Source organism: Pseudochaenichthys georgianus, unplaced genomic scaffold, assembly GCF_902827115.2.
Source record: "Pseudochaenichthys georgianus unplaced genomic scaffold, fPseGeo1.2 scaffold_531_arrow_ctg1, whole genome shotgun sequence".
NCBI classification, from domain to species: Eukaryota; Metazoa; Chordata; class Actinopteri; order Perciformes; family Channichthyidae; genus Pseudochaenichthys; species Pseudochaenichthys georgianus.
This window is the reverse complement of record NW_027263092.1, coordinates 19941-43734: the sequence shown is the minus strand read 5'-3', so window position 1 is coordinate 43734 and position 23794 is coordinate 19941. Positions and strand designations below refer to the sequence as shown.

Sequence of the window (23794 nt, the reverse complement as noted above, 5' to 3'; positions counted from 1 at the left end):
TTAACATTGCGATATGTTAAATGAATGCTTATTTCTAAAATACATCTGCTTGCAAGATCCTCTAAGACATAAATTAGGGGAAAATATAAATATATAGTAATTAAAACGAGTTGCAGTTACATAGTTTGTCCACCAGATGGCGGTAACACTTTTCTTTCAGAAACTGGTTTAAATACTTTTTGTAAAAAATTATATTTTGTAGAAATGTTTCACGTCGCGATTGTTAGTCTGAGCAAAGTTCTTAATTCTCAGTATCTTTCTACCCATGCTTAAAATGTGAATTCTAAAATACATCCGAGTACAATATCCTCCACCAGAGGGCGATATCATTTAAAATAAAATGTTTTAATATTGTATTCTAATCCAGGGTTATTGTGCATACATTAAACATTTGTATTTTCAGAGTTAAGGATTATTCATTATTATGATATTTATGTTCAAATGTGTTAAAAGATGATAAATAGAGTTTTATTTGTCGGATTATTACATATTTTGTCTCACGGTCAACTTTTATATTTTCACTCTTTAGTTCGATTGTATCTTATATTTTTCGATTGTATTATTTTCTATTCTTTTTATTTCTAATTATGTGAAATACTTTGTTTTAACTGCTACTGCCAGAATATATTATTTTAGAAGGGCTGGAAAATAATAACCAGGTTAAAATGTGTTTTTCAGTTTATTTGTTGTACATGTTGGTTCAGAAAGTCGCCCTCAGGTTGTTTCTGGTGTTTCTGATGTCCAGCTCCAGCTGAGAGATCCTCACCTGTGGAGGAACAAAGGAAACATCACAATACAAATCAACTCTCTGAGAAGTAGCTCAAAGTGCTCTTCAAATAATGCAAAAAACAATAAGGTGATTTAAAGACGGACAATATTAGATGGTAAAACATATATGTGAGAAATGAAGAACGTGGACCATCCATGAAAGATGGTAATTTGAAGATGAGTAACACTCAAAAACCAACCGTAAGTTTCTTTACGATACATTTTTAGATGCCAATATCCTATTTTGGCTCCAAAGACTTCAGTAAGACAACATTTTTTTATTATTTTAGCGAACAACACATATTTTAGCCTCCTTCTGTGCACTCACATCTTTCTCGTTCAGTTTGTCCTTCAGGCCTCGGATCTCGTCCTGCTGTCTGTAGAAAGCTTGCAGGAGCTGAAAGAATAGAACGCCTTTCTTAGCAGGAAGACAACACATTTTGCACGCCGGATATTCTCCTGTTTTCTGATGTGTTCCCACCTCGTTCTCGGAGTTTGGCGGCGGTTTCTCTGCCGGCTCGCAGCAGTGCGGCGTGAAGAAGTTCGTCCACAGCGTCTCGTCCGGCTGCCAACCCGACAGATCGCTCGCTTTTCGGGGATATTTGGCGTCCTGATATGAGAGCTGCTCCTCCAGGAAGGCCTCGAAGAAGAGATTCAGGAAAAACGCAAACTAGGTGACAGAATAACGGACAGCTTTCCTTCATATTCAAGCTCAAATCGGCTGGAAATATGATATGTTAAAGGTCTATTATGCGGGAATTGAGAGGTTTCGTTAACATAGCTTCTGAAGTTGACCACCTGTGCAGCTTGATCAATAATTATAAAACATATATATATTATTCTGAAATGGACCAATCTGCACAATGACTACTTTTAGGTTAGGATTGATGAGAATACTTTTCTACTTTTACTTGAGGAACATTTTGAATGCAGGACTTTTACTGTACCAGAGTATTCCTACACTCTGGTACTTTTACTCAAGATCTGAGTACTTCTCCCACTTCTGGGGTTTTGTCTACTTGCCGTTTCTGCGATATTTGGACAATGGTGAACATTTTTAAAGCTTCTCATTAGTGGCATTTGAAGGCCCAACAACTCCCATGTCAGTCAAGTGATGCCATTCTGCCCGAAAAACACTTATTTTTGAGCTACTTCAACCACCCTAAACCTTTATTTAAACTACTGTTTCATTTTTTACTACCTCTTCCATACAGTCATTATTCTCAGGTCCCTGTGGATCCATCTTCTCTGCAGGGGTTTCTGGGTAAGGGTTGGAAACTCCTATGCCAGGTTTCAGGGACATCAGCACTGGACCTAAAGAGAGAGAAACAAGAGGTGATGGACCATGTATGTCGGCCATTTTGGCTCCAAAGGGATGAGTTACTGACTTCTGTTGATCCCCGACAGCCACTCCAGAGCCGTCATGGCCGCCTGGTTTCCTGCCGTCATCGGGTACAGATCCGCTTGGAAAATACCAGACTGGAACAGAGGTTGGAAGTCGTGGAGTAAAAATACTTCGTTACTATTCTTAAGTACATTTTTTCTGGTATCAGTACTTTACTCCACTACTTAGTTTTCTGACGACTTTTTACTTTGACTTACCTGTTGAACGCAAGTAGGCTACCTGTAGGCCTACTTTCTACTTCTTACATGTTGAACTCTAATACCTGTACTTTCTACTTCTTACATGTTGAACCCATATACCTGTACTTTCTACTTCTAACATGTTGAACCCAAATACCTGTACTTTCTACTTCTCTCATGTTGAACCCAAATACCTGTACTTTCTACTTCTCTCATGTTGAACACACATACCTGTACTTTCTACTTCTTACATGTTGAACACAAATACCTGTACTTTCTACTTCTCACATGTTGAACTCAAATACCTGTACTTTCTACTTCTCACATGTTGAACTCAAATACCTGTACTTTCTACTTCTCACATGTTGAACACAAATACCTGTACTTTCTACTTCTTACATGTTGAACTCAAATACCTGTACTTTCTACTTCTTACATGTTGAACCCAAATACCTGTACTTTCTACTTCTCTCATGTTGAACACAAATACCTGTACTTTCTACTTCTTACATGTTGAACACAAATACCTGTACTTTCTACTTCTTACATGTTGAACTCAAATACCTGTACTTTCTACTTCTCACATGTTGAACACAAATACCTGTACTTTCTACTTCTTACATGTTGAACACAAATACCTGTACTTTCTACTTCTTACATGTTGAACTCAAATACCTGTACTTTCTACTTCTCTCATGTTGAACACAAATACCTGTACTTTCTACTTCTTACATGTTGAACACAAATACCTGTACTTTCTACTTCTCACATGTTGAACACAAATACCTGTACTTTCTACTTCTTACATGTTGAACACAAATACCTGTACTTTCTACTTCTTACATGTTGAACCCAAATACCTGTACTTTCTACTTCTCTCATGTTGAACACAAATACCTGTACTTTCTACTTCTTACATGTTGAACTCAAATACCTGTACTTTCTACTTCTTACATGTTGAACCCAAATACCTGTACTTTCTACTTCTCTCATGTTGAACTCAAATACCTGTACTTTCTACTTCTCACATGTTGAACTCAAATACCTGTACTTTCTACTTCTCACATGTTGAACACAAATACCTGTACTTTCTACTTCTTACATGTTGAACTCAAATACCTGTACTTTCTACTTCTCACATGTTGAACTCAAATACCTGTACTTTCTACTTCTCACATGTTGAACTCAAATACCTGTACTTTCTACTTCTCACATGTTGAACTCAAATACCTGTACTTTCTACTTCTCACATGTTGAACACAAATACCTGTACTTTCTACTTCTTACATGTTGAACTCAAATACCTGTACTTTCTACTTCTTACATGTTGAACCCAAATACCTGTACTTTCTACTTCTCTCATGTTGAACACAAATACCTGTACTTTCTACTTCTTACATGTTGAACACAAATACCTGTACTTTCTACTTCTTACATGTTGAACTCAAATACCTGTACTTTCTACTTCTCACATGTTGAACACAAATACCTGTACTTTCTACTTCTTACATGTTGAACACAAATACCTGTACTTTCTACTTCTTACATGTTGAACTCAAATACCTGTACTTTCTACTTCTCTCATGTTGAACACAAATACCTGTACTTTCTACTTCTTACATGTTGAACACAAATACCTGTACTTTCTACTTCTCACATGTTGAACACAAATACCTGTACTTTCTACTTCTTACATGTTGAACACAAATACCTGTACTTTCTACTTCTTACATGTTGAACCCAAATACCTGTACTTTCTACTTCTCTCATGTTGAACACAAATACCTGTACTTTCTACTTCTTACATGTTGAACTCAAATACCTGTACTTTCTACTTCTTACATGTTGAACCCAAATACCTGTACTTTCTACTTCTCTCATGTTGAACACAAATACCTGTACTTTCTACTTCTTACATGTTGAACACAAATACCTGTACTTTCTACTTCTTACATGTTGAACTCAAATACCTGTACTTTCTACTTCTCTCATGTTGAACCCAAATACTGTACTTTCTACTTCTTACATGTTGAACTCAAATACCTGTACTTTCTACTTCTTACATGTTGAACTCAAATACCTGTACTTTCTACTTCTCTCATGTTGAACCCAAATACTGTACTTTCTACTTCTTACATGTTGAACTCAAATACCTGTACTTTCTACTTCTCACGTGTTGAACACAAATACCTGTACTTTCTACTTCTTACATGTTGAACCCAAATACCTGTACTTTCTACTTCTTACATGTTGAACACAAATACCTGTACTTTCTACTTCTTACATGTTGAACTCAAATACCTGTACTTTCTACTTCTTACACGTTGAACTCAAATACCTGTACTTTCTACTTCTTACATGTTGAACTCAAATACCTGTACTTTCTACTTCTTACATGTTGAACTCAAATACCTGTACTTTCTACTTCTTACATGTTGAACTCAAATACCTGTACTTTCTACTTCTTACATGTTGAACTCAAATACCTGTACTTTCTACTTCTCTCATGTTGAACCCAAATACTGTACTTTCTACTTCTTACATGTTGAACTCAAATACCTGTACTTTCTACTTCTCACGTGTTGAACACAAATACCTGTACTTTCTACTTCTTACATGTTGAACCCAAATACCTGTACTTTCTACTTCTCACATGTTGAACACAAATACCTGTACTTTCTACTTCTCACATGTTGAACACAAATACCTGTACTTTCTACTTCTCACATGTTGAACACAAATACCTGTACTTTCTACTTCTCACATGTTGAACCCAAATACCTGTACTTTCTACTTCTCTCATGTTGAACACAAATACCTGTACTTTCTACTTCTTACATGTTGAACACAAATACCTGTACTTTCTACTTCTTACATGTTGAACTCAAATACCTGTACTTTCTACTTCTTACATGTTGAACTCAAATACCTGTACTTTCTACTTCTTACATGTTGAACACAAATACCTGTACTTTCTACTTCTTACATGTTGAACTCAAATACCTGTACTTTCTACTTCTCTCATGTTGAACCCAAATACTGTACTTTCTACTTCTTACATGTTGAACTCAAATACCTGTACTTTCTACTTCTCTCATGTTGAACCCAAATACTGTACTTTCTACTTCTTACATGTTGAACTCAAATACCTGTACTTTCTACTTCTCACGTGTTGAACACAAATACCTGTACTTTCTACTTCTTACATGTTGAACCCAAATACCTGTACTTTCTACTTCTTACATGTTGAACACAAATACCTGTACTTTCTACTTCTTACATGTTGAACTCAAATACCTGTACTTTCTACTTCTTACACGTTGAACTCAAATACCTGTACTTTCTACTTCTTACATGTTGAACTCAAATACCTGTACTTTCTACTTCTTACATGTTGAACTCAAATACCTGTACTTTCTACTTCTTACATGTTGAACTCAAATACCTGTACTTTCTACTTCTTACATGTTGAACTCAAATACCTGTACTTTCTACTTCTCTCATGTTGAACCCAAATACTGTACTTTCTACTTCTTACATGTTGAACTCAAATACCTGTACTTTCTACTTCTCACGTGTTGAACACAAATACCTGTACTTTCTACTTCTTACATGTTGAACCCAAATACCTGTACTTTCTACTTCTCACATGTTGAACACAAATACCTGTACTTTCTACTTCTCACATGTTGAACACAAATACCTGTACTTTCTACTTCTCACATGTTGAACACAAATACCTGTACTTTCTACTTCTCACATGTTGAACACAAATACCTGTACTTTCTACTTCTTACATGTTGAACACAAATACCTGTACTTTCTACTTCTTACATGTTGAACTCAAATACCTGTACTTTCTACTTCTTACATGTTGAACTCAAATACCTGTACTTTCTACTTCTTACATGTTGAACACAAATACCTGTACTTTCTACTTCTTACATGTTGAACTCAAATACCTGTACTTTCTACTTCTCTCATGTTGAACTCAAATACCTGTACTTTCTACTTCTCACATGTTGAACTCAAATACCTGTACTTTCTACTTCTTACATGTTGAACACAAATACCTGTACTTTCTACTTCTTACATGTTGAACTCAAATACCTGTACTTTCTACTTCTTACATGTTGAACTCAAATACCTGTACTTTCTACTTCTCACATGTTGAACTCAAATACCTGTACTTTCTACTTCTCACATGTTGAACACAAATACCTGTACTTTCTACTTCTTACATGTTGAACTCAAATACCTGTACTTTCTACTTCTTACATGTTGAACACAAATACCTGTACTTTCTACTTCTCCCATGTTGAACTCAAATACCTGTACTTTCTACTTCTCTCATGTTGAACACAAATACCTGTACTTTCTACTTCTCACATGTTGAACTCAAATACCTGTACTTTCTACTTCTTACATGTTGAACACAAATACCTGTACTTTCTACTTCTTACATGTTGAACACAAATACCTGTACTTTCTACTTATTTTTAAACACAAGCATCTGTACTTCTACTTGAGGAATGGATGTGTGTACTTCTACTTGAGGAAAGGATGTGTGTACTTTTACTTGAGGAAAGGATGTGTGTACTTTTACTTGAGGAAAGGATGTGTGTACTTTTACTTGAGGAAAGGATGTGTGTACTTCTACTTGAGGAAAGGATGTGTGTACTCTTGCCCTCTCTGGACTGGAAGGATAGACGGAAATAAATGGTCAGTAAATAGTTAACGTGTGATGCTAACCTCTTTCCGCGGTACGATCATGGAAAGCGGCTCCACCAAGTCTTTGATGGAGATCAGACGGTAAAATCTGAAAACTTCGCAGGCGCCAACGTCCAGTCCGCGCTTTGGCATCACGCCTATGGTGACAGTTGATCGTTAAACATCGGGAAACAGCTCGAAAGCTAGCCAAAGGTATTTCTCGTATAAGTAACAAGTAGAACGTGGTGATTGGGTTCGTTACAAAAGTTATTGCTAATTTTCTTAGGAATGGGTTTGTACAGTTGGCTTTCTCTACAGAATAAGTACAGTGAAACTCGCTAAGTTGGCTAATTTCCAAACTAAGTGTTGGTGCTGCTGCTTTGCTTGGTATTTTATTCTGAATACCATATTCTACAGCTAGCTAATGTCGTGTTTTGACCTAATATATCTTGTAAAGCTAACTATATTGGTCTTTTCCTCACATAAGTTTGGCCCAAAGTAAAGTTGTGAAGCTAGCTAAGACAGGGTGGAGAGCGTTTTTATAAAATAAGAGTGTATGTTTTTCCTGCAATATCATGTCGCCTACGATTGGGCGCTAGCGTTGGTAAGGTTTAAGTGTTAGGCTGCAAATATATGTTCAAAAGCAACACTACACTTCGTAATGTGTTAGTTGATCTCACCAAGTCCTTTCTGTGGCAGCAGAGACCGGTACTCTGTCAGGAAGCTGATGTAAGGTTTCTCCGTGCTCAGCTCGTAGTACCGGATGTTCCCGTCACCCTGAATAAAGGCGTTTAAATTCCCTTTAGGTTCAATTTCCTAACAACCAGACTGGATCACCATCAACATGCAAGGGGTTCTGGGTAATCTGTTTTGTAAGACCTTTCCAGCCAGGTAGAGCATGTGTGTGTCCGGATCGTAGAACGGGAAGAGGACTCCTGCAGATCCGTCCAGAACTTCTTCGTACAGCGGCTCAGATAAGTCGTCCTGGAAACAAATAAACCTTAATTTAAAGGTCTCCTATCAGACTAAATGCCTTGTTGATGTCTTTTATCCATAACGATGTGTCTCCGGTGTGTCAGGAGAAAAACAAAACCCTCTCTCTTTTGCTCCGTACCCACTAGGGATGCCAGCGATTATTCGAATATTCGCTACAGTCTCCATAATCGAATATTATGGGGGGGTCGGTCGAATAATCGATTATTATTCGCCAGGTCTGCCGAATAATCAATTTTGATCATGGTCAGTTTCTGGCAACCCTAGTACCCACATCTCTAAAAACGGGGGTACAACGGAGCTGATCCAGATGTGTGTCCGATATGACGTAATATCTGAAATGTGGGCGGGCTTTACACCCACAGGCCATCAGAAGCGTTGCTGTGTCAGAAACAATGCCTGACGTGTTCTGGAAGTGATATGGTCTGTGTTGACATTAGCATGCTAACACTCAGAGCTAACCTGTACTGGAGAGCATGTGTGTGAAGAAGCAGGAAGTAAGGTACTCACCCGCGATGAGCTATAATATATGTCTAGAAATAGTGCAATAGGAGACCTTTAACTAATGAAGCATTGAATTAGAAGTGTGTGTTTGAGTCTCACGGGGTCCCAGAGGACGATCTGTCGGTGGTTCCAGATCGAACTGCCGGTGGAGAGAAGCATCTTCAGTCCTCCGATGAACAACACCTTACTCGCTCTGTGGGACTTACTCCGGGACACCTAAGGGTTGGAGAAAAGTTATCAATATAACCCAGAGGTGGGAAGTAACTAAGTACATTTACTCAAGTACTATAATTAAGTACAATTGTGAGGTACTTTCCTTGAGTTTTTCCCTTTTATGCTACTTTATACGTCTACTCCAGTACATTTGAAAGAGAAATGATGTAATATGAACTCGTCAGATAAGAGAAACATTATTGAAATATTTGACAAAAAGTTAACCAGATCTTTTTTTGTCTGCAGCGGTAACATGTGAGGAAACAATATTAGAATATACACATATATTAATGTAATGATATACACAAAAGGCCATTTTGTGCACAATGTGTATTTGTGGAACTGTTGTTCTACATAGTTTATAGTATACAGTATAAATAATCACCCAAATCTGTTTTACATCTTTTAAGCCAACTTTATTCTGACTTTTTACCACAAGTTTGACTCTTTATGGTCAATAGAAATGTAACCTCATTTCTGAGATAAAAAAGGCATAAATGTTGAATGCAGTGTTACTTTTACTGAAGTAAAGTATCTGAATACTTCTTCTACCACTGGTATTACCACAACATGAGCATTTCTGAAACACACCTGCAGAGATGGCAACACATCCTTTACTCAAGTAGAAGTACATATACTCGTGTTTAAAAATACTCTGGTGAAAGTAGAAGTACTGGCTAAACTTCTTTACTCAAGTGAAAGTAAAGAGGCTTTGAAGTGTCCTTCAGTCAAAAGTACCCATAGCTAGCAGCTGCTTTAAAGAGTACCTGACCTCCCTTTATATTAATAGAACAATAATGTCATTGTTAGCTAATGAATGTTTCCATGGTGACCAACGGCAACATGACAACGCTTCCATTGGTCCCTCTTCTTTAGAGAAGACCAGGAAGTGATGGATACACGGATCGTGTTCCAACCAATAGGCACGCAATGACTCTAAAGAATAATGACCACACACCAACACACATTCAGACTAAAGGAACCAGCTGTTTGGAAATGAGAGAAGTAATACAGTTTTGAGTTCAACATGAAGAAGTAGAAAGTACAGGTTTTGAGTTCAACATGTGAGAAGTAGAAAGTACAGGTATTTGAGTTCAACATGAGAGAAGTAGAAAGTACAGTATTTGAGGTTCAACATGTGAGAAGTAGAAAGTACAGTTATTTGAGTTCAACATGAGAGAAGTAGAAAGTACAGGTATTTGAGTTCAACATAGGAAGTAGAAAGTACAGGTATTTGAGTTCAACATGTGAAGTATAAAGTACAGGTATTTGAGTTCAACATGTGAGAAGTAGAAAGTACAGGTATTTGAGTTCAACATGAGAGAAGTAGAAAGTACAGGTATTTGAGTTCAACATGAGAGAAGTAGAAAGTACAGGTATTTGTGTTCAACATGTAAGAAGTAGAAAGTACAGGTATTTGGGTTCAACATGTGAGAAGTAGAAAGTACAGGTATTTGAGTTCAACATGGAAGAAGTAGAAAGTACAGGTATTTGAGTTCAACATGTGAGAAGTAGAAAGTACAGGTATTTGTGTTCAACATGAGAGAAGTAGAAAGTACAGGTATTTGAGTTCAACATGGAAGAAGTAGAAAGTACAGGTATTTGAGTTCAACATGGAAGAAGTAGAAAGTACAGGTATTTGGGTTCAACATGTGAGAAGTAGAAAGTACAGGTATTTGGGTTCAACATGAGAAGTAGAAAGTACAGGTATTTGTGTTCAACATGTAAGAAGTAGAAAGTACAGGTATTTGAGTTCAACATGTAAGAAGTAGAAAGTACAGGTATTTGAGTTCAACATGTAAGAAGTAGAAAGTACAGGTATTTGGGTTCAACATGTAAGAAGTAGAAAGTACAGGTATTTGTGTTCAACGTAAGAAGTAGAAAGTACAGGTATTTGAGTTCAACATGAGAGAAGTAGAAAGTACAGGTATTTGAGTTCAACATGTAAGAAGTAGAAAGTACAGGTATTTGGGTTCAACATGTAAGAAGTAGAAAGTACAGGTATTTGGGTTCAACATGTAAGAAGTAGAAAGTACAGGTATTTGAGTTCAACATGTAAGAAGTAGAAAGTACAGGTATTTGTGTTCAACATGTGAGAAGTAGAAAGTACAGGTATTTGAGTTCAACATGTAAGAAGTAGAAAGTACAGGTATTTGTGTTCAACATGTGAGAAGTAGAAAGTACAGGTATTTGAGTTCAACATGGAAGAAGTAGAAAGTACAGGTATTTGAGTTCAACATGTAAGAAGTAGAAAGTACAGGTATTTGAGTTCAACATGTAAGAAGTAGAAAGTACAGGTATTTGGGTTCAACATGTAAGAAGTAGAAAGTACAGGTATTTGGGTTCAACATGAGATAAGTAGAAAGTACAGGTATTTGTGTTCAACATGTAAGAAGTAGAAAGTACAGGTATTTGAGTTCAACATGTAAGAAGTAGAAAGTACAGGTATTTGAGTTCAACATGAGATAAGTAGAAAGTACAGGTATTTGTGTTCAACATGTAAGAAGTAGAAAGTACAGGTATTTGAGTTCAACATGTAAGAAGTAGAAAGTACAGGTATTTGAGTTCAACATGTAAGAAGTAGAAAGTACAGGTATTTGAGTTCAACATGTAAGAAGTAGAAAGTACAGGTATTTGTGTTCAACGTAAGAAGTAGAAAGTACAGGTATTTGAGTTCAACATGAGAGAAGTAGAAAGTACAGGTATTTGAGTTCAACATGTAAGAAGTAGAAAGTACAGGTATTTGAGTTCAACATGTAAGAAGTAGAAAGTACAGGTATTTGGGTTCAACATGTGAGAAGTAGAAAGTACAGGTATTTGAGTTCAACATGTAAGAAGTAGAAAGTACAGGTATTTGTGTTCAACATGTGAGAAGTAGAAAGTACAGGTATTTGAGTTAAACATGGAAGAAGTAGAAAGTACAGGTATTTGAGTTCAACATGTAAGAAGTAGAAAGTACAGGTATTTGAGTTCAACATGTAAGAAGTAGAAAGTACAGGTATTTGGGTTCAACATGTAAGAAGTAGAAAGTACAGGTATTTGGGTTAAACATGTAAGAAGTAGAAAGTACAGGTATTTGAGTTCAACATGTAAGAAGTAGAAAGTACAGGTATTTGAGTTCAACATGTAAGAAGTAGAAAGTACAGGTATTTGGGTTCAACATGTAAGAAGTAGAAAGTACAGGTATTTGAGTTCAACATGTAAGAAGTAGAAAGTACAGGTATTTGAGTTCAACATGTAAGAAGTAGAAAGTACAGGTATTTGGGTTCAACATGTAAGAAGTAGAAAGTACAGGTATTTGAGTTCAACATGAGAGAAGTAGAAAGTACAGGTATTTGAGTTCAACATGTGAGAAGTAGAAAGTACAGGTATTTGTGTTCAACATGTAAGAAGTAGAAAGTACAGGTATTTGAGTTCAACATGAGAGAAGTAGAAAGTACAGGTATTTGAGTTCAACATGTGAGAAGTAGAAAGTACAGGTATTTGTGTTCAACATGTGAGAAGTAGAAAGTACAGGTATTTGAGTTCAACATGTCTGAAGTAGAAAGTACAGGTATTTGAGTTCAACATGAGAGAAGTAGAAAGTACAGGTATTTGTGTTCAACATGTGAGAAGTAGAAAGTACAGGTATTTGTGTTCAACATGTGAGAAGTAGAAAGTACAGGTATTTGAGTTCAACATGGAAGAAGTAGAAAGTACAGGTTTTTGTGTTCGACATGTAAGAAGTAGAAAGTACAGGTATTTGGGTTCAACATGTGAGAAGTAGAAAGTACAGGTATTTGAGTTCAACATGTAAGAAGTAGAAAGTACAGGTATTTGTGTTCAACATGTGAGAAGTAGAAAGTACAGGTATTTGAGTTCAACATGGAAGAAGTAGAAAGTACAGGTATTTGAGTTCAACATGTAAGAAGTAGAAAGTACAGGTATTTGAGTTCAACATGTAAGAAGTAGAAAGTACAGGTATTTGGGTTCAACATGTAAGAAGTAGAAAGTACAGGTATTTGAGTTCAACATGTAAGAAGTAGAAAGTACAGGTATTTGAGTTCAACATGTAAGAAGTAGAAAGTACAGGTATTTGAGTTCAACATGTAAGAAGTAGAAAGTACAGGTATTTGAGTTCAACATGTAAGAAGTAGAAAGTACAGGTATTTGAGTTCAACATGTAAGAAGTAGAAAGTACAGGTATTTGGGTTCAACATGTAAGAAGTAGAAAGTACAGGTATTTGAGTTCAACATGGAAGAAGTAGAAAGTACAGCTATTTGTGTTCAACATGTAAGAAGTAGAAAGTACAGGTATTTGTGTTCAACATGTGAGAAGTAGAAAGTACAGGTATTTGAGTTCAACATGTAAGAAGTAGAAAGTACAGGTATTTGTGTTCAACATGTGAGAAGTAGAAAGTACAGGTATTTGAGTTCAACATGGAAGAAGTAGAAAGTACAGGTATTTGAGTTCAACATGTAAGAAGTAGAAAGTACAGGTATTTGAGTTCAACATGTAAGAAGTAGAAAGTACAGGTATTTGAGTTCAACATGTAAGAAGTAGAAAGTACAGGTATTTGAGTTCAACATGTAAGAAGTAGAAAGTACAGGTATTTGTGTTCAACATGTGAGAAGTAGAAAGTACAGGTATTTGAGTTCAACATGTAAGAAGTAGAAAGTACAGGTATTTGTGTTCAACATGTGAGAAGTAGAAAGTACAGGTATTTGAGTTCAACATGGAAGAAGTAGAAAGTACAGGTATTTGAGTTCAACATGTAAGAAGTAGAAAGTACAGGTATTTGAGTTCAACATGTAAGAAGTAGAAAGTACAGGTATTTGAGTTCAACATGTAAGAAGTAGAAAGTACAGGTATTTGAGTTCAACATGTAAGAAGTAGAAAGTACAGGTATTTGTGTTCAACATGTGAGAAGTAGAAAGTACAGCTATTTGTGTTCAACATGTAAGAAGTAGAAAGTACAGGTATTTGAGTTCAACATGTAAGAAGTAGAAAGTACAGGTATTTGAGTTCAACATGTAAGAAGTAGAAAGTACAGGTATTTGGGTTCAACATGTAAGAAGTAGAAAGTACAGGTATTTGGGTTCAACATGTGAGAAGTAGAAAGTACAGGTATTTGAGTTCAACATGAGATAAGTAGAAAGTACAGGTATTTGTGTTCAACATGTAAGAAGTAGAAAGTACAGGTATTTGAGTTCAACATGTAAGAAGTAGAAAGTACAGGTATTTGAGTTCAACGTAAGAAGTAGAAAGTACAGGTATTTGAGTTCAACATGTGATAAGTAGAAAGTACAGGTATTTGAGTTCAACATGTAAGAAGTAGAAAGTACAGGTATTTGAGTTCAACATGTAAGAAGTAGAAAGTACAGGTATTTGTGTTCAACGTAAGAAGTAGAAAGTACAGGTATTTGAGTTCAACATGTAAGAAGTAGAAAGTACAGGTATTTGAGTTCAACATGTAAGAAGTAGAAAGTACAGGTATTTGAGTTCAACATGTAAGAAGTAGAAAGTACAGGTATTTGAGTTCAACATGTAAGAAGTAGAAAGTACAGTTATTTGTGTTCAACATGTAAGAAGTAGAAAGTACAGGTATTTGAGTTCAACATGTAAGAAGTAGAAAGTACAGGTATTTGTACTCCACTACTTCCCACCACTGCGTACCTGTAGGATCTTCCCTGTTCGAGGGTCCAGGACTCGAATCCGTCGGTCTTTGGATGTGACGGCCAGCCGGCTGCCGTCAGAGTTGAAGCTGACGGACAGCAGCAGAGCGTCAGATGGGTATCGATGGTGAACCGGAGACAGAACCACCCGGACCGGACACCTGAGGACCGAACCCGCCTGGGAAACATCCCAGAGGAGGACCTGGGGAAACAGAGGCAACATCAGGGCTGTTTGGTCCAAGAATCACCCGATTTGTAAGTTTCATATCATGCAAAATGCACTTTTTGATGTATTTTATCCACATGTGTCCCCGGTGTGTCGGGGAACTCACGCAGCGTCAGGAAATAAAACCCTCTCTCTTTTCCTCCGTACCCAAATCTCTAAAAACGGGGAACAACGGAGCTGATCCAGATCTGCGTCCGATATGATGTAATATCTGAAATGTGGGCGGGCTTTACACCCACGGCTCAATCAGAAACGTTGCTATCAGAAACAATGCGCAACGTTTTGGACGTAATATGGTCTTTGTTTACATTAGCATCGCTAACACTCAGAGCTAACCTGTACTGGAGAGCATGTGTGTGAAGAAGCAGGAAGTAGAAAGGAACTCACCTTGTGGTAAACCTCAGAGACAAAAAGAGTTTGAGCTCCAGACTGTTTCAGGAATAATCCTTGATGTGTTTTGGAACATGATATGGCGTTTAATCACGGCAGCGTTTAGCTGAGTATCTGCTGGCAGCGTTTTGTTTTAAAGCTTTCAACCCAGAATCATCGCTTTAGTAACTGGGCTGAAATAGAGGGGTTTGAGGCTAGAATGATCTGTTTGGTATTTTGAGCAAAACACTTCATAGAAATGTCTTATTATTATATATCTAAGACCTATAATATATGCCTAAAAATAGTATAATAGGAGACCTTTTACATTTTCTAATTTGTAAGGTTAAAGGTGGGGTCGGTCATTTTGGAGAAACCAGCTCGAGTGCGCTAGAATTTGAAAATACACAGCCGGAAGAAATCTGCCCCTTCCTCACAGAGCCCCTCCCCCAACACACAGGGCACGAGATGAGTGTGTGCCCAGATGGAAGGCTGACAGGCAGGTAGGCCATCCAGTTACTTTCGCCGGCTCAGATGATTGGTCGTGCTTTCTACAGCGCCACGGCTTCCACAGATGATATTTATTTATGGATTTGTTGTCAAAGCACTTCAGATATTCATAGCTATCGGGATGTTAAGAGCATTCCATGGAATATAACAACAAGTGTATCTCGAGCCGGTTTCTCAAACTTACCTACCCCACCTTTAAGTTTGGTTTATAATAAATCGGCAAATCAGGATCCTGACCTTGTAGTCGTAGGCGGAGCTTAACAGCAGGTTCTCCGCTATCGGATGCCACTCGATAAGCCCCACTCTCCTGGAGTGACCAATCAGAGTCTTCCTGGCCGTGGTGAGGTTCTGCTGGACGCCGCACACCGGGACGTCCCAGATCTTCACCTGAACACACAGCACTCTTACATAAGCTGGAAAACACTGAATGTCCTCTTCCAACGTGAGAGTAGCATGCTAACAGAGGTATCAACTGGAGCTGTGAACGTGACAGGATGTGTGATGACCAAGAAGAGCATCAGGACTGCTTGAGGCAGATGATAGCTCTGTGATGAACATGATGACTCAGCCTCTATGGAGAGAGACATCAAGCATGCTCATTTCTGACGTGGAGCTAATCTGAAGTAAACATTGAAGACTGCTTTCTGTTCCTCCATCTTGTGACTGTGTGACTCCCTCTCTTGGATATCAGCATGTGAAGGACACTGCTCAGGAACTAGCTGATGCTCTGTATGTGCACCAGGTACAACGACATTTAAAAAAAGCAATCCTCGCAGTGCATTTCCACATAAAACGAATAAATATCTATCTATATAAACATATGCTCACACATCCATACCAACATAGTCCTTAATACATGCCCGCACATCATTTAAACACAGTTTACACTATAGAAACACAGGGATGATATTTTGCATCTCTGATGTCGATCAGTTAATAAGTTAATAAACTATTAAAAAGTCGTGCAGTTGGAAGTTGTAACTGTTCAGTTCAGCGTCTGACGGTGTTCAGTTCTCGTATGGCTCTGGGGTAGAAACGGTTTTCCAGTGGGTTTGTCCTTGATTGAATTGACCTGTAGCGTCGACCGGAGGGCAGAAGAGCAAACAGGAAGTGTCCAGGGTGTGAAGAGTCTGCTCTGTTGAGGCAGCGTTGGCTGAAGAGCTCCTCCAGAGAAGGCAGTGAGCAGCCGATGACCTTCTGGGCTGTGAACCCTCTGAAGGGTCCTCTTCTGAGCAGCTGGCACCACGTGGTGAGGCAATATGCCAGCACTCTCTCTATGGAGCAGCGGTAGAAAGACACCAGAAGCTTCTCCCGCAGGTTGTTTGTCCTGAGGATGCTCAGCAGGTGGAGTCGCTGCTGGGCCTTTTCACAGATGTTGTGGTGTTGATAGACCAGGATAGATCTTCAGCGATGTGTGTGCCGAGGAACCTGAAGGCGGGAACCCTTTTCACACAGTTGCCGTTGATGTCCAGTGGATCTGGTGTTGTGCTGTTTCTCCTGAAGTCTATAACGAGTTCTTTTGTTTGATGGAGTTCAGAACAAGGTCATGATCTGAACACCACGCTGCCCGTCTCTGGACTTCATCCCCGTAGGCTGACTCATCTCCTCTTGGGATCAGTCCCACCACGGTTGTGTCGTCCGTGAACTTGACGATGGTGTTGGTGGGGTGAGCGGGGGCACAGTCATAGGTGTACAGGGAGTAGAGCATGGGGCCCAGCACACAGCCCTGTGGTGCACCGTGTGTGAGGGTGAGGGTGGAGGAGAGGTGAGGGCCTGTTCTCACTGTCTGGGGCGGTTAGTCAGGAGGTCCTTAATCCATTGGCAGACGTTGGGGGAAACCCTAGGGCAGATGGCTTGGAAACCGATCTGCCCGGGACGACTGCGTTAAAGGCAGAACTGTAAGTGATGACTACTTCCATTCTGGAGAGGATCACAAATACCTGGATCCTGAGATTGAAGCTCAAGCCGGTGGCAAGTGATATTTTTCAAACAAAAGTACTGCATACAAGTACAGTTTTGAGGTACTTGTATGTCTGTAAACATATGCATGTAAACACACAGGTGCTTACGGTGCCGTCCTCCGAACACGAGGCGATGCAGTGATCGTTGAACGGGTTCCACTTCACGTCCAGAACCCTTCCTCTGTGGCCACAGACCCTCGGGTGCTGAGGGTCCACCCGGCCCGTCTGAGAGCAGGGAAACAAAAGAGTAACGCAAGAATGTATAATAATAATAATAATAATAATAATAATAATAATAATTCATTACATTTTTTATTACAGCACTTTACACTTTACATTACATTACATATGTAACAGTCAATACTGTGGACAATACCATGTTCATAATGTACTGCGTGTGTTCTGGTTTGTATCAACAAATATTTGTACTTCTTTTTGTATAATATTTTATCCTTTCAACAGAATTCTCACGTGGTGGAGGGGCAGCACCAGGAAAGCCCCGCCCCCTTCGCACTCCGTCACCACGGCGATGAAGCAGGGATTGGCTGAGCAGTAGTGGTTGTCATGGACACCGCGTGTGATTGGCACCCCGTCGTAGCTGTGCTCCTTATTGGACGGCTTCCCGAAAACGTGACGAAACTTTGAGCATCGGAAAGACGAGCGCCACGACATCTGAAGGGGGAGAGGTTAGGAAAACTTTAGTGTGTGTGTGTGTGTGTGTGTGTGTGTGTGTGTGTGTGTGTGGTGTGTGTGTGTGTGTGTGTGTGTGTGTGTGTGTGTGTGTGTGTGTGTGTGTGTGTGTGTGTGTGTGTGTGTGTGTGTGTGTGTGTGTGTGTGTGTGTGTGTGTGTGTGTGTGTGTGTGACTTGGACAGTTTTATTATCTGGTCTCATGAATAATCCAATCAGCTGTCTTTCATAATCTTATCAATTGTTACGTGCCGTAGTGTGTGTGTGGTGGTGTGTGTGTGGTGGTGTGTGTGTGTTTTCCTCTCTCCCTCTGATTGTCCCCAGGTGCAGCCTCTCCCCAGGTGATCCTAATCGACAATCAGGACTTCCATATAGGACCGGAGGAGGGCGGCAGTGAGGCCCCTTCTTCCTCTCCTTCTCGTCTGGCTGCTGCATGTGTGCAGCGTGTCTCTGTGTGAGACCCAGCCTAGTTGTGTGCTGGTTATTGTATTCTTGTGTTGTAATTCGGCTGGTGAGCCGCCTTAATATGTTCTTATTAAAACCGCACTTAAACTCCTTGAGCATTGAGTTTCCTCTCCTCTTTCTCTCGTCCAGCTGTCTGGTGTGTCGCTACTTCCCTTGGTACCCCTAGCTCTACCAGGGAACGTAACATGGGGGCTCGTCCAATCTTTGAGACAAAGAGTGAGTATTTGGTTGTTGGTTAGTGTTGATATTGTGTGTGGTGGTGAGCAGTCGTGTATATAGGTGTAAGAGTGGCTGTGAAGTGTCTTCCTGTTGAACAGCTTCCTCAGTTTAGACAGGGGAGTGTCTAGCTGGACTGAATCAGTCCTTCCTTCAGGCACTCATTTTTTATTTTGCCTTTTTTATTTTCGGGGTAATCCTGGGTGGGGATTCATTCCCTGATTCATTCCGCTGATGTTTGCCTTTAAAGTCGCCTCGAGCCCGGCACGCTCCAGAAGATAGTTAGGTAAAGGTTGGTAGGCAGGATCTGGGGAAGTTTGTAAATAAATAAATAATAAAATTTGTAAGTAGCCGTTACTATGGGGTCTAAATTAGATGCCAGGGTAAAAGTGCGTATGGCTCGTCTCCAGTGTGAGAGGGAGGAGCGTGAGCGTGAGCGAGAGTTTCAGCTCAGGCAGGAGCTGGAGATCAGGAAGTTGGAGGCAGACACTGCTGTCCGGATGCGTCAGCTAGAGCTCCAAGCAGCTGTGGTGGGTGATTCTGCCGTTACACCTTCAGGTTCTGCTGCTGCTTTTGATGCTGGTAGCAACATTCAGCTGGTCCCTGTCTTTCTGGAGTCGGAAGTGGAGATGTTCTTTAGTGCATTTGAGCGCATTGCTGCTGCTCTGCGCTGGCCAGAAGACGTGTGGGCCATACTCGTACAGTGCAAGCTAGTCGGCAAGGCTCAAGCGGCTTGCTCTTCTCTTTCTGTCGAGGATAGTTTGGAGCATGACAAGGTGAAAGGTGCTATTCTCAGGGCATATGAGCTGGTGCCTGAGGCCTACAGGCAGGGTTTTCGCGGCATGAAGAAAGCTGCTGGCCAAACATACGTGGACTTCGCGAGGGAGAAGAAAGTCCTCTTTGACAGGTGGTGTAGAGCGTGTAAAGCGGATGACATCGCTTCCGTATGTGAGCTGATGCTGGTAGAGGAGTTCAAAAACTGTGTACCGGAGCGTACGGTAGTCTACCTGAATGAGCAGAGAGTGACTACCCTTCAGCAGGCTGCCACTCTGGCAGACGAGAGTGCGCTGATACACAGGAGCGTTTTGTTTCAGCGGGACCCTCCTCAGCGGGACACTTATCGGAGAGCTCCTAATAATGATGTTCCCTGTGCCAGTGTTCCAGTGTTAGGTCCCAGGATAGACAGAGCTTGTTTTTTTTGTCTTGACCCAGGTCACATGATAGCAGACTGTGCAGCTTGGAAGAGGAAGCAGGCCACCACTATGGCGGATGAGGAAGGGCGTGAGCTTTTGGCTCAGAGCGATTCTCCTCATCGTGTTGGTTTCCGGAAAGCTCGTAACAGGCGTGCCACACAGGCTCATTCTGCTTCTCTTCCAGGACCCAAGAAAAAGAGATCGTGTTTCTTTTGTCTTGATCCTGGTCATCTAAAGGCAGAGTGTGTAGCTCGGAAGGAGCAGGTGGCAGCGGCTCTGGAAAAGCCAAAAGACCGGCACCCGGTTGCGATGCGACAGAGTGGTGAGGTGCAGTTGAGTTCTGCATCCGTCTGTGACAGTAGTGTGGGTGTTTCCGTCTCTGAAGCGGTGGGTGTGGACCTGGCTCAGAGCGATGTGGATCTGTGTTCAGTGAGTGGTGTGTGTGTTGTGTGTGTTCCATGTGTTGCTCCGGTGTTGGCTGCTGGTGAGCAGTATAAGGTGTGTTTTATGGGGGGAAGTGTTACGTGCCGTAGTGTGTGTGTGTTTTCCTCTCTCCCTCTGATTGTCCCCAGGTGCAGCCTCTCCCCAGGTGATCCTAATCGACAATCAGGACTTCCATATAGGACCGGAGGAGGGCGGCAGTGAGGCCCCTTCTTCCTCTCCTTCTCGTCTGGCTGCTGCATGTGTGCAGCGTGTCTCTGTGTGAGACCCAGCCTAGTTGTGTGCTGGTTATTGTATTCTTGTGTTGTAATTCGGCTGGTGAGCCGCCTTACTTATGTTCTTATTAAAACCGCACTTAAACTCCTTGAGCATTGAGTTTCCTCTCCTCTTTCTCTCGTCCAGCTGTCTTTCGTGTCGCTACTTCCCTTGGTACCCCTAGCTCTACCAGGGAACGTAACATCAATAATGAATCAATTTCTTCAATAACTTCTTAATCATTCACACTCTCTCACACTCACACACACACACACACACACACACACACACACACACACACACACACACACACACACACACACACACACACACACACACACACACACACACACACACAGATAAATCCTCCATCCAGAACAGTTTGTGTTATTAAATATTTATCGGTACATACACACTTTGCTGTTGTTACAGCAGCATGTCTTACTGACTTTTGACCTTTACAAGAGATCAGCTTACTGCGGCGGAAAAAAAACACACATTTCCACTTTGAATACCCTCCGAAATTATGAAATATAACACAGAAAACCACCAAATACCTGCTATGATGTCCACGGTTAGTTCAGCATCAAATTCACGGACTTGTTTAAAGTATGTTATATTTCCCTGCCTTTAGCACCGGATCTTAGGCGCGTTTCCACTGCAGGACCTAGCACGGCTTAGTACGGTATGGTTAGGCCTTGTTAGGCCAGGCTCACTTTATGCTGTGTTTCCATTACAGTTTATTAACAGGGGTAGTAACTATAGTAACGCAGTGTAGGCGGGGTGATCGGCCGTTCGGCGGACGGTGCGACGCTGCATAAAACTGCCGTGACGTCATCTTCAATGCGAAGTGTTTACGGTCGTTAGTGTGGACGGTCGGAGCATTTACAACGTTAGCTTAGCCGATCTCCATTCAGAAAACACGCATTTTCTCTGCCGTCTGTCTTCAGACTTGTCAAAGCATTAATTCATGGTTTTTACTAACCGGTATCAGTATGTTGTTACGTCGGCATCATTTTGAAACGTGTATTACAATTAAATCACGGTCAAATATGTTCATCATGTTGTAGCTGTAGCCCCCGAGCCAGCGATTCTCTCTGACCATTCAGCAGTCGAGAGTTACGTCACTAGTTTAGCATATTCAGCCCGGTTGTTGGCCCGGGAAGAACCTCGATTTTGGAGGGCCAGAAAAAGGTGAAAAAGTATCCCTGAGTGGAAAAGCAAAAAGAAGTGATGTGCTGCAGTGGAAAAGCGCAAATAGCGCTCCAACAGATTATACGTGATAGGCTAAGGGGCGGGACAACCCTAAGCGGTTGCCCAATCACAACAGTGCCGGCCAGCTAACCAATCAGAGCAGACTGGGCCAAACCTACATCTTGATATTTGTTTTAGTCACCATTTTTTTCCCAGTAACTTAGTTTCAACTTAAAATGACATAACTGATAACTGTGGCCCGGGTTGAAGCACAGTAACTCAGTATTTTACATGACTTGCATTATCGTAGATTTATTCTTTTGTAGGGGGGCCCAGGGGAGCACTGGCCTCTGTGGCCCCCCTAACGCACATGACTCTAACTAAAGTACTGCATAAAAGGACAGTTTTGAGGTACTTTTATGCAGAGATGGCAAAAGTAAACACATCCTTTACTCAAGTAGAATTACAGATACTCGTGGGCTCTGGTTTCAGACAGAGGGTGAAAAGAGGTGCTGCAGTACAGGCAGTATGAGAACAATAAAGAGATTTTTGAACATTAAAGCAAGGAGACATGTCCCAGGAGAGACACTACATACTGAATACATCATAACATCAGAAACTTTAAAGCTACATGGAAATGTCATTTTGTTGATTTTAATAATTGTTCTCATTTTAAAAACGCACCTGTGTTGGAATAAAGTTCAAATGTCAAAAATGTAATGGAATTTAAAATGTGGGGAATGAAGTAGAAATATTGAGTAAAAGTCGGGAATCAATGTGAATTGCGGAGAATAGAGTCGGAGACATTTGAGAATGAATTGAGTGGAAATGTTAAAGATGAATGTGAGAATTTTTCACAGGGAATGAATTAGAAATCTACCGAAGTTGAAGTGTTGAGATAACATTTTCACTGCAAAACTTCGCTAACTGTCAACATGTAAACATCGTTTTCCCCGACCTTCTTATAGAAATAAATAAAATGTAGATCAATACAAATATAAGGATGTCGACTTACCTCAGATACGGTCATGTAGGACTCACTGACGTCTCCTCCTGCAGACAAACTGTGAATATATCTTCAAGATGGCAGTGAAAGAGTCCTGACTTCTGACAGCAGTAAGTGTGTGTGTGTGTGTGTGTGTGTGTGTGTGTGTGTGTGTGTGTGTGTGTGTGTGTGTGTGTGTGTGTGTGTGTGTGTGTGTGTGTGTGTGTGAGTGTGAGATCCTTGACGTCTCGCCTCAACTTCCAAATTAGCTTAGCTGTTTATGCACGGCTGCACGCGCACAAACAAAACTTTACATCCGATACTGCTGGACATGCGTGCACACACACACACACACACACACACACACACACACACACACACACACACACACACACACACACACACACACACACACACACACACACACACACACACACACACACACACACACACACACACACACACACACACACACACACACACACACACACACACACACAGGATTCCACTTCAAATGACCATCACAATTCCTTGACAATACTAACTTGATTGTTGATTTGCCATTTTCTGCCACTAGGGGGCTCTCAATCCAACATTAACATGGACAGAGATTACTGTGGGGTGAGGTAGCGTTGCATCATGGGAGTTGTAGTCTTTAGCTTCTTGCCTCTGATTAAAGGTAACATCAGGAAATAAAGCAGTCTCAAGTTAAATATATTTCGTTACTAAGACGTCCTGTAGAGTGTGATGGGCCGGTTGATCCACTTAAAGTGCCTTGGTAGCGGTGATCTGAATAATATTTATATTTCATGCAGTTTTGTGCCATTGATTTGACTAAAATGACTAAATAATTAGACATTCTCA

The 23794-nt window shown here is 40.4% G+C and overlaps 1 protein-coding gene across 1 annotated transcript; it reads right to left on the bottom strand.

Annotated features, from left to right (window-relative positions):
- Window positions 1-687: 687 nt before the first annotated feature.
- LOC117443067 (coronin-2B-like) lies at window positions 688-23043 on the bottom strand. The gene is made up of 14 exons (XM_034079003.2): window positions 22961-23043; window positions 17965-18165; window positions 17602-17718; window positions 15770-15919; window positions 14429-14629; window positions 8659-8775; window positions 7942-8046; window positions 7743-7839; window positions 7105-7220; window positions 2157-2247; window positions 1970-2082; window positions 1250-1408; window positions 1097-1165; window positions 688-766 (listed from the first exon to the last, which is right to left on the bottom strand). Exons 1-14 carry the CDS (start codon window positions 22973-22975, stop codon window positions 701-703), a joined length of 1617 nt encoding a protein of 538 aa, XP_033934894.1. The 5' UTR covers window positions 22976-23043; the 3' UTR covers window positions 688-700.
- Between the last annotated feature and the right edge of the window lie 751 nt (window positions 23044-23794).

Excerpts from the sequence above, each read along its gene's own strand:
- LOC117443067 (XM_034079003.2), bottom strand. Across the intron at positions 17,719-17,964 it reads TGGTGCTGCCCCTCCACCAC|ACGGGCCGGGTGGACCCTCA; the intron begins GTGAGAATTCTG and ends CCCTGCTCTCAG. Across the intron at positions 2,083-2,156 it reads GCTGTCGGGGATCAACAGAA|GTCCAGTGCTGATGTCCCTG; the intron begins GTCAGTAACTCA and ends CTCTCTCTTTAG.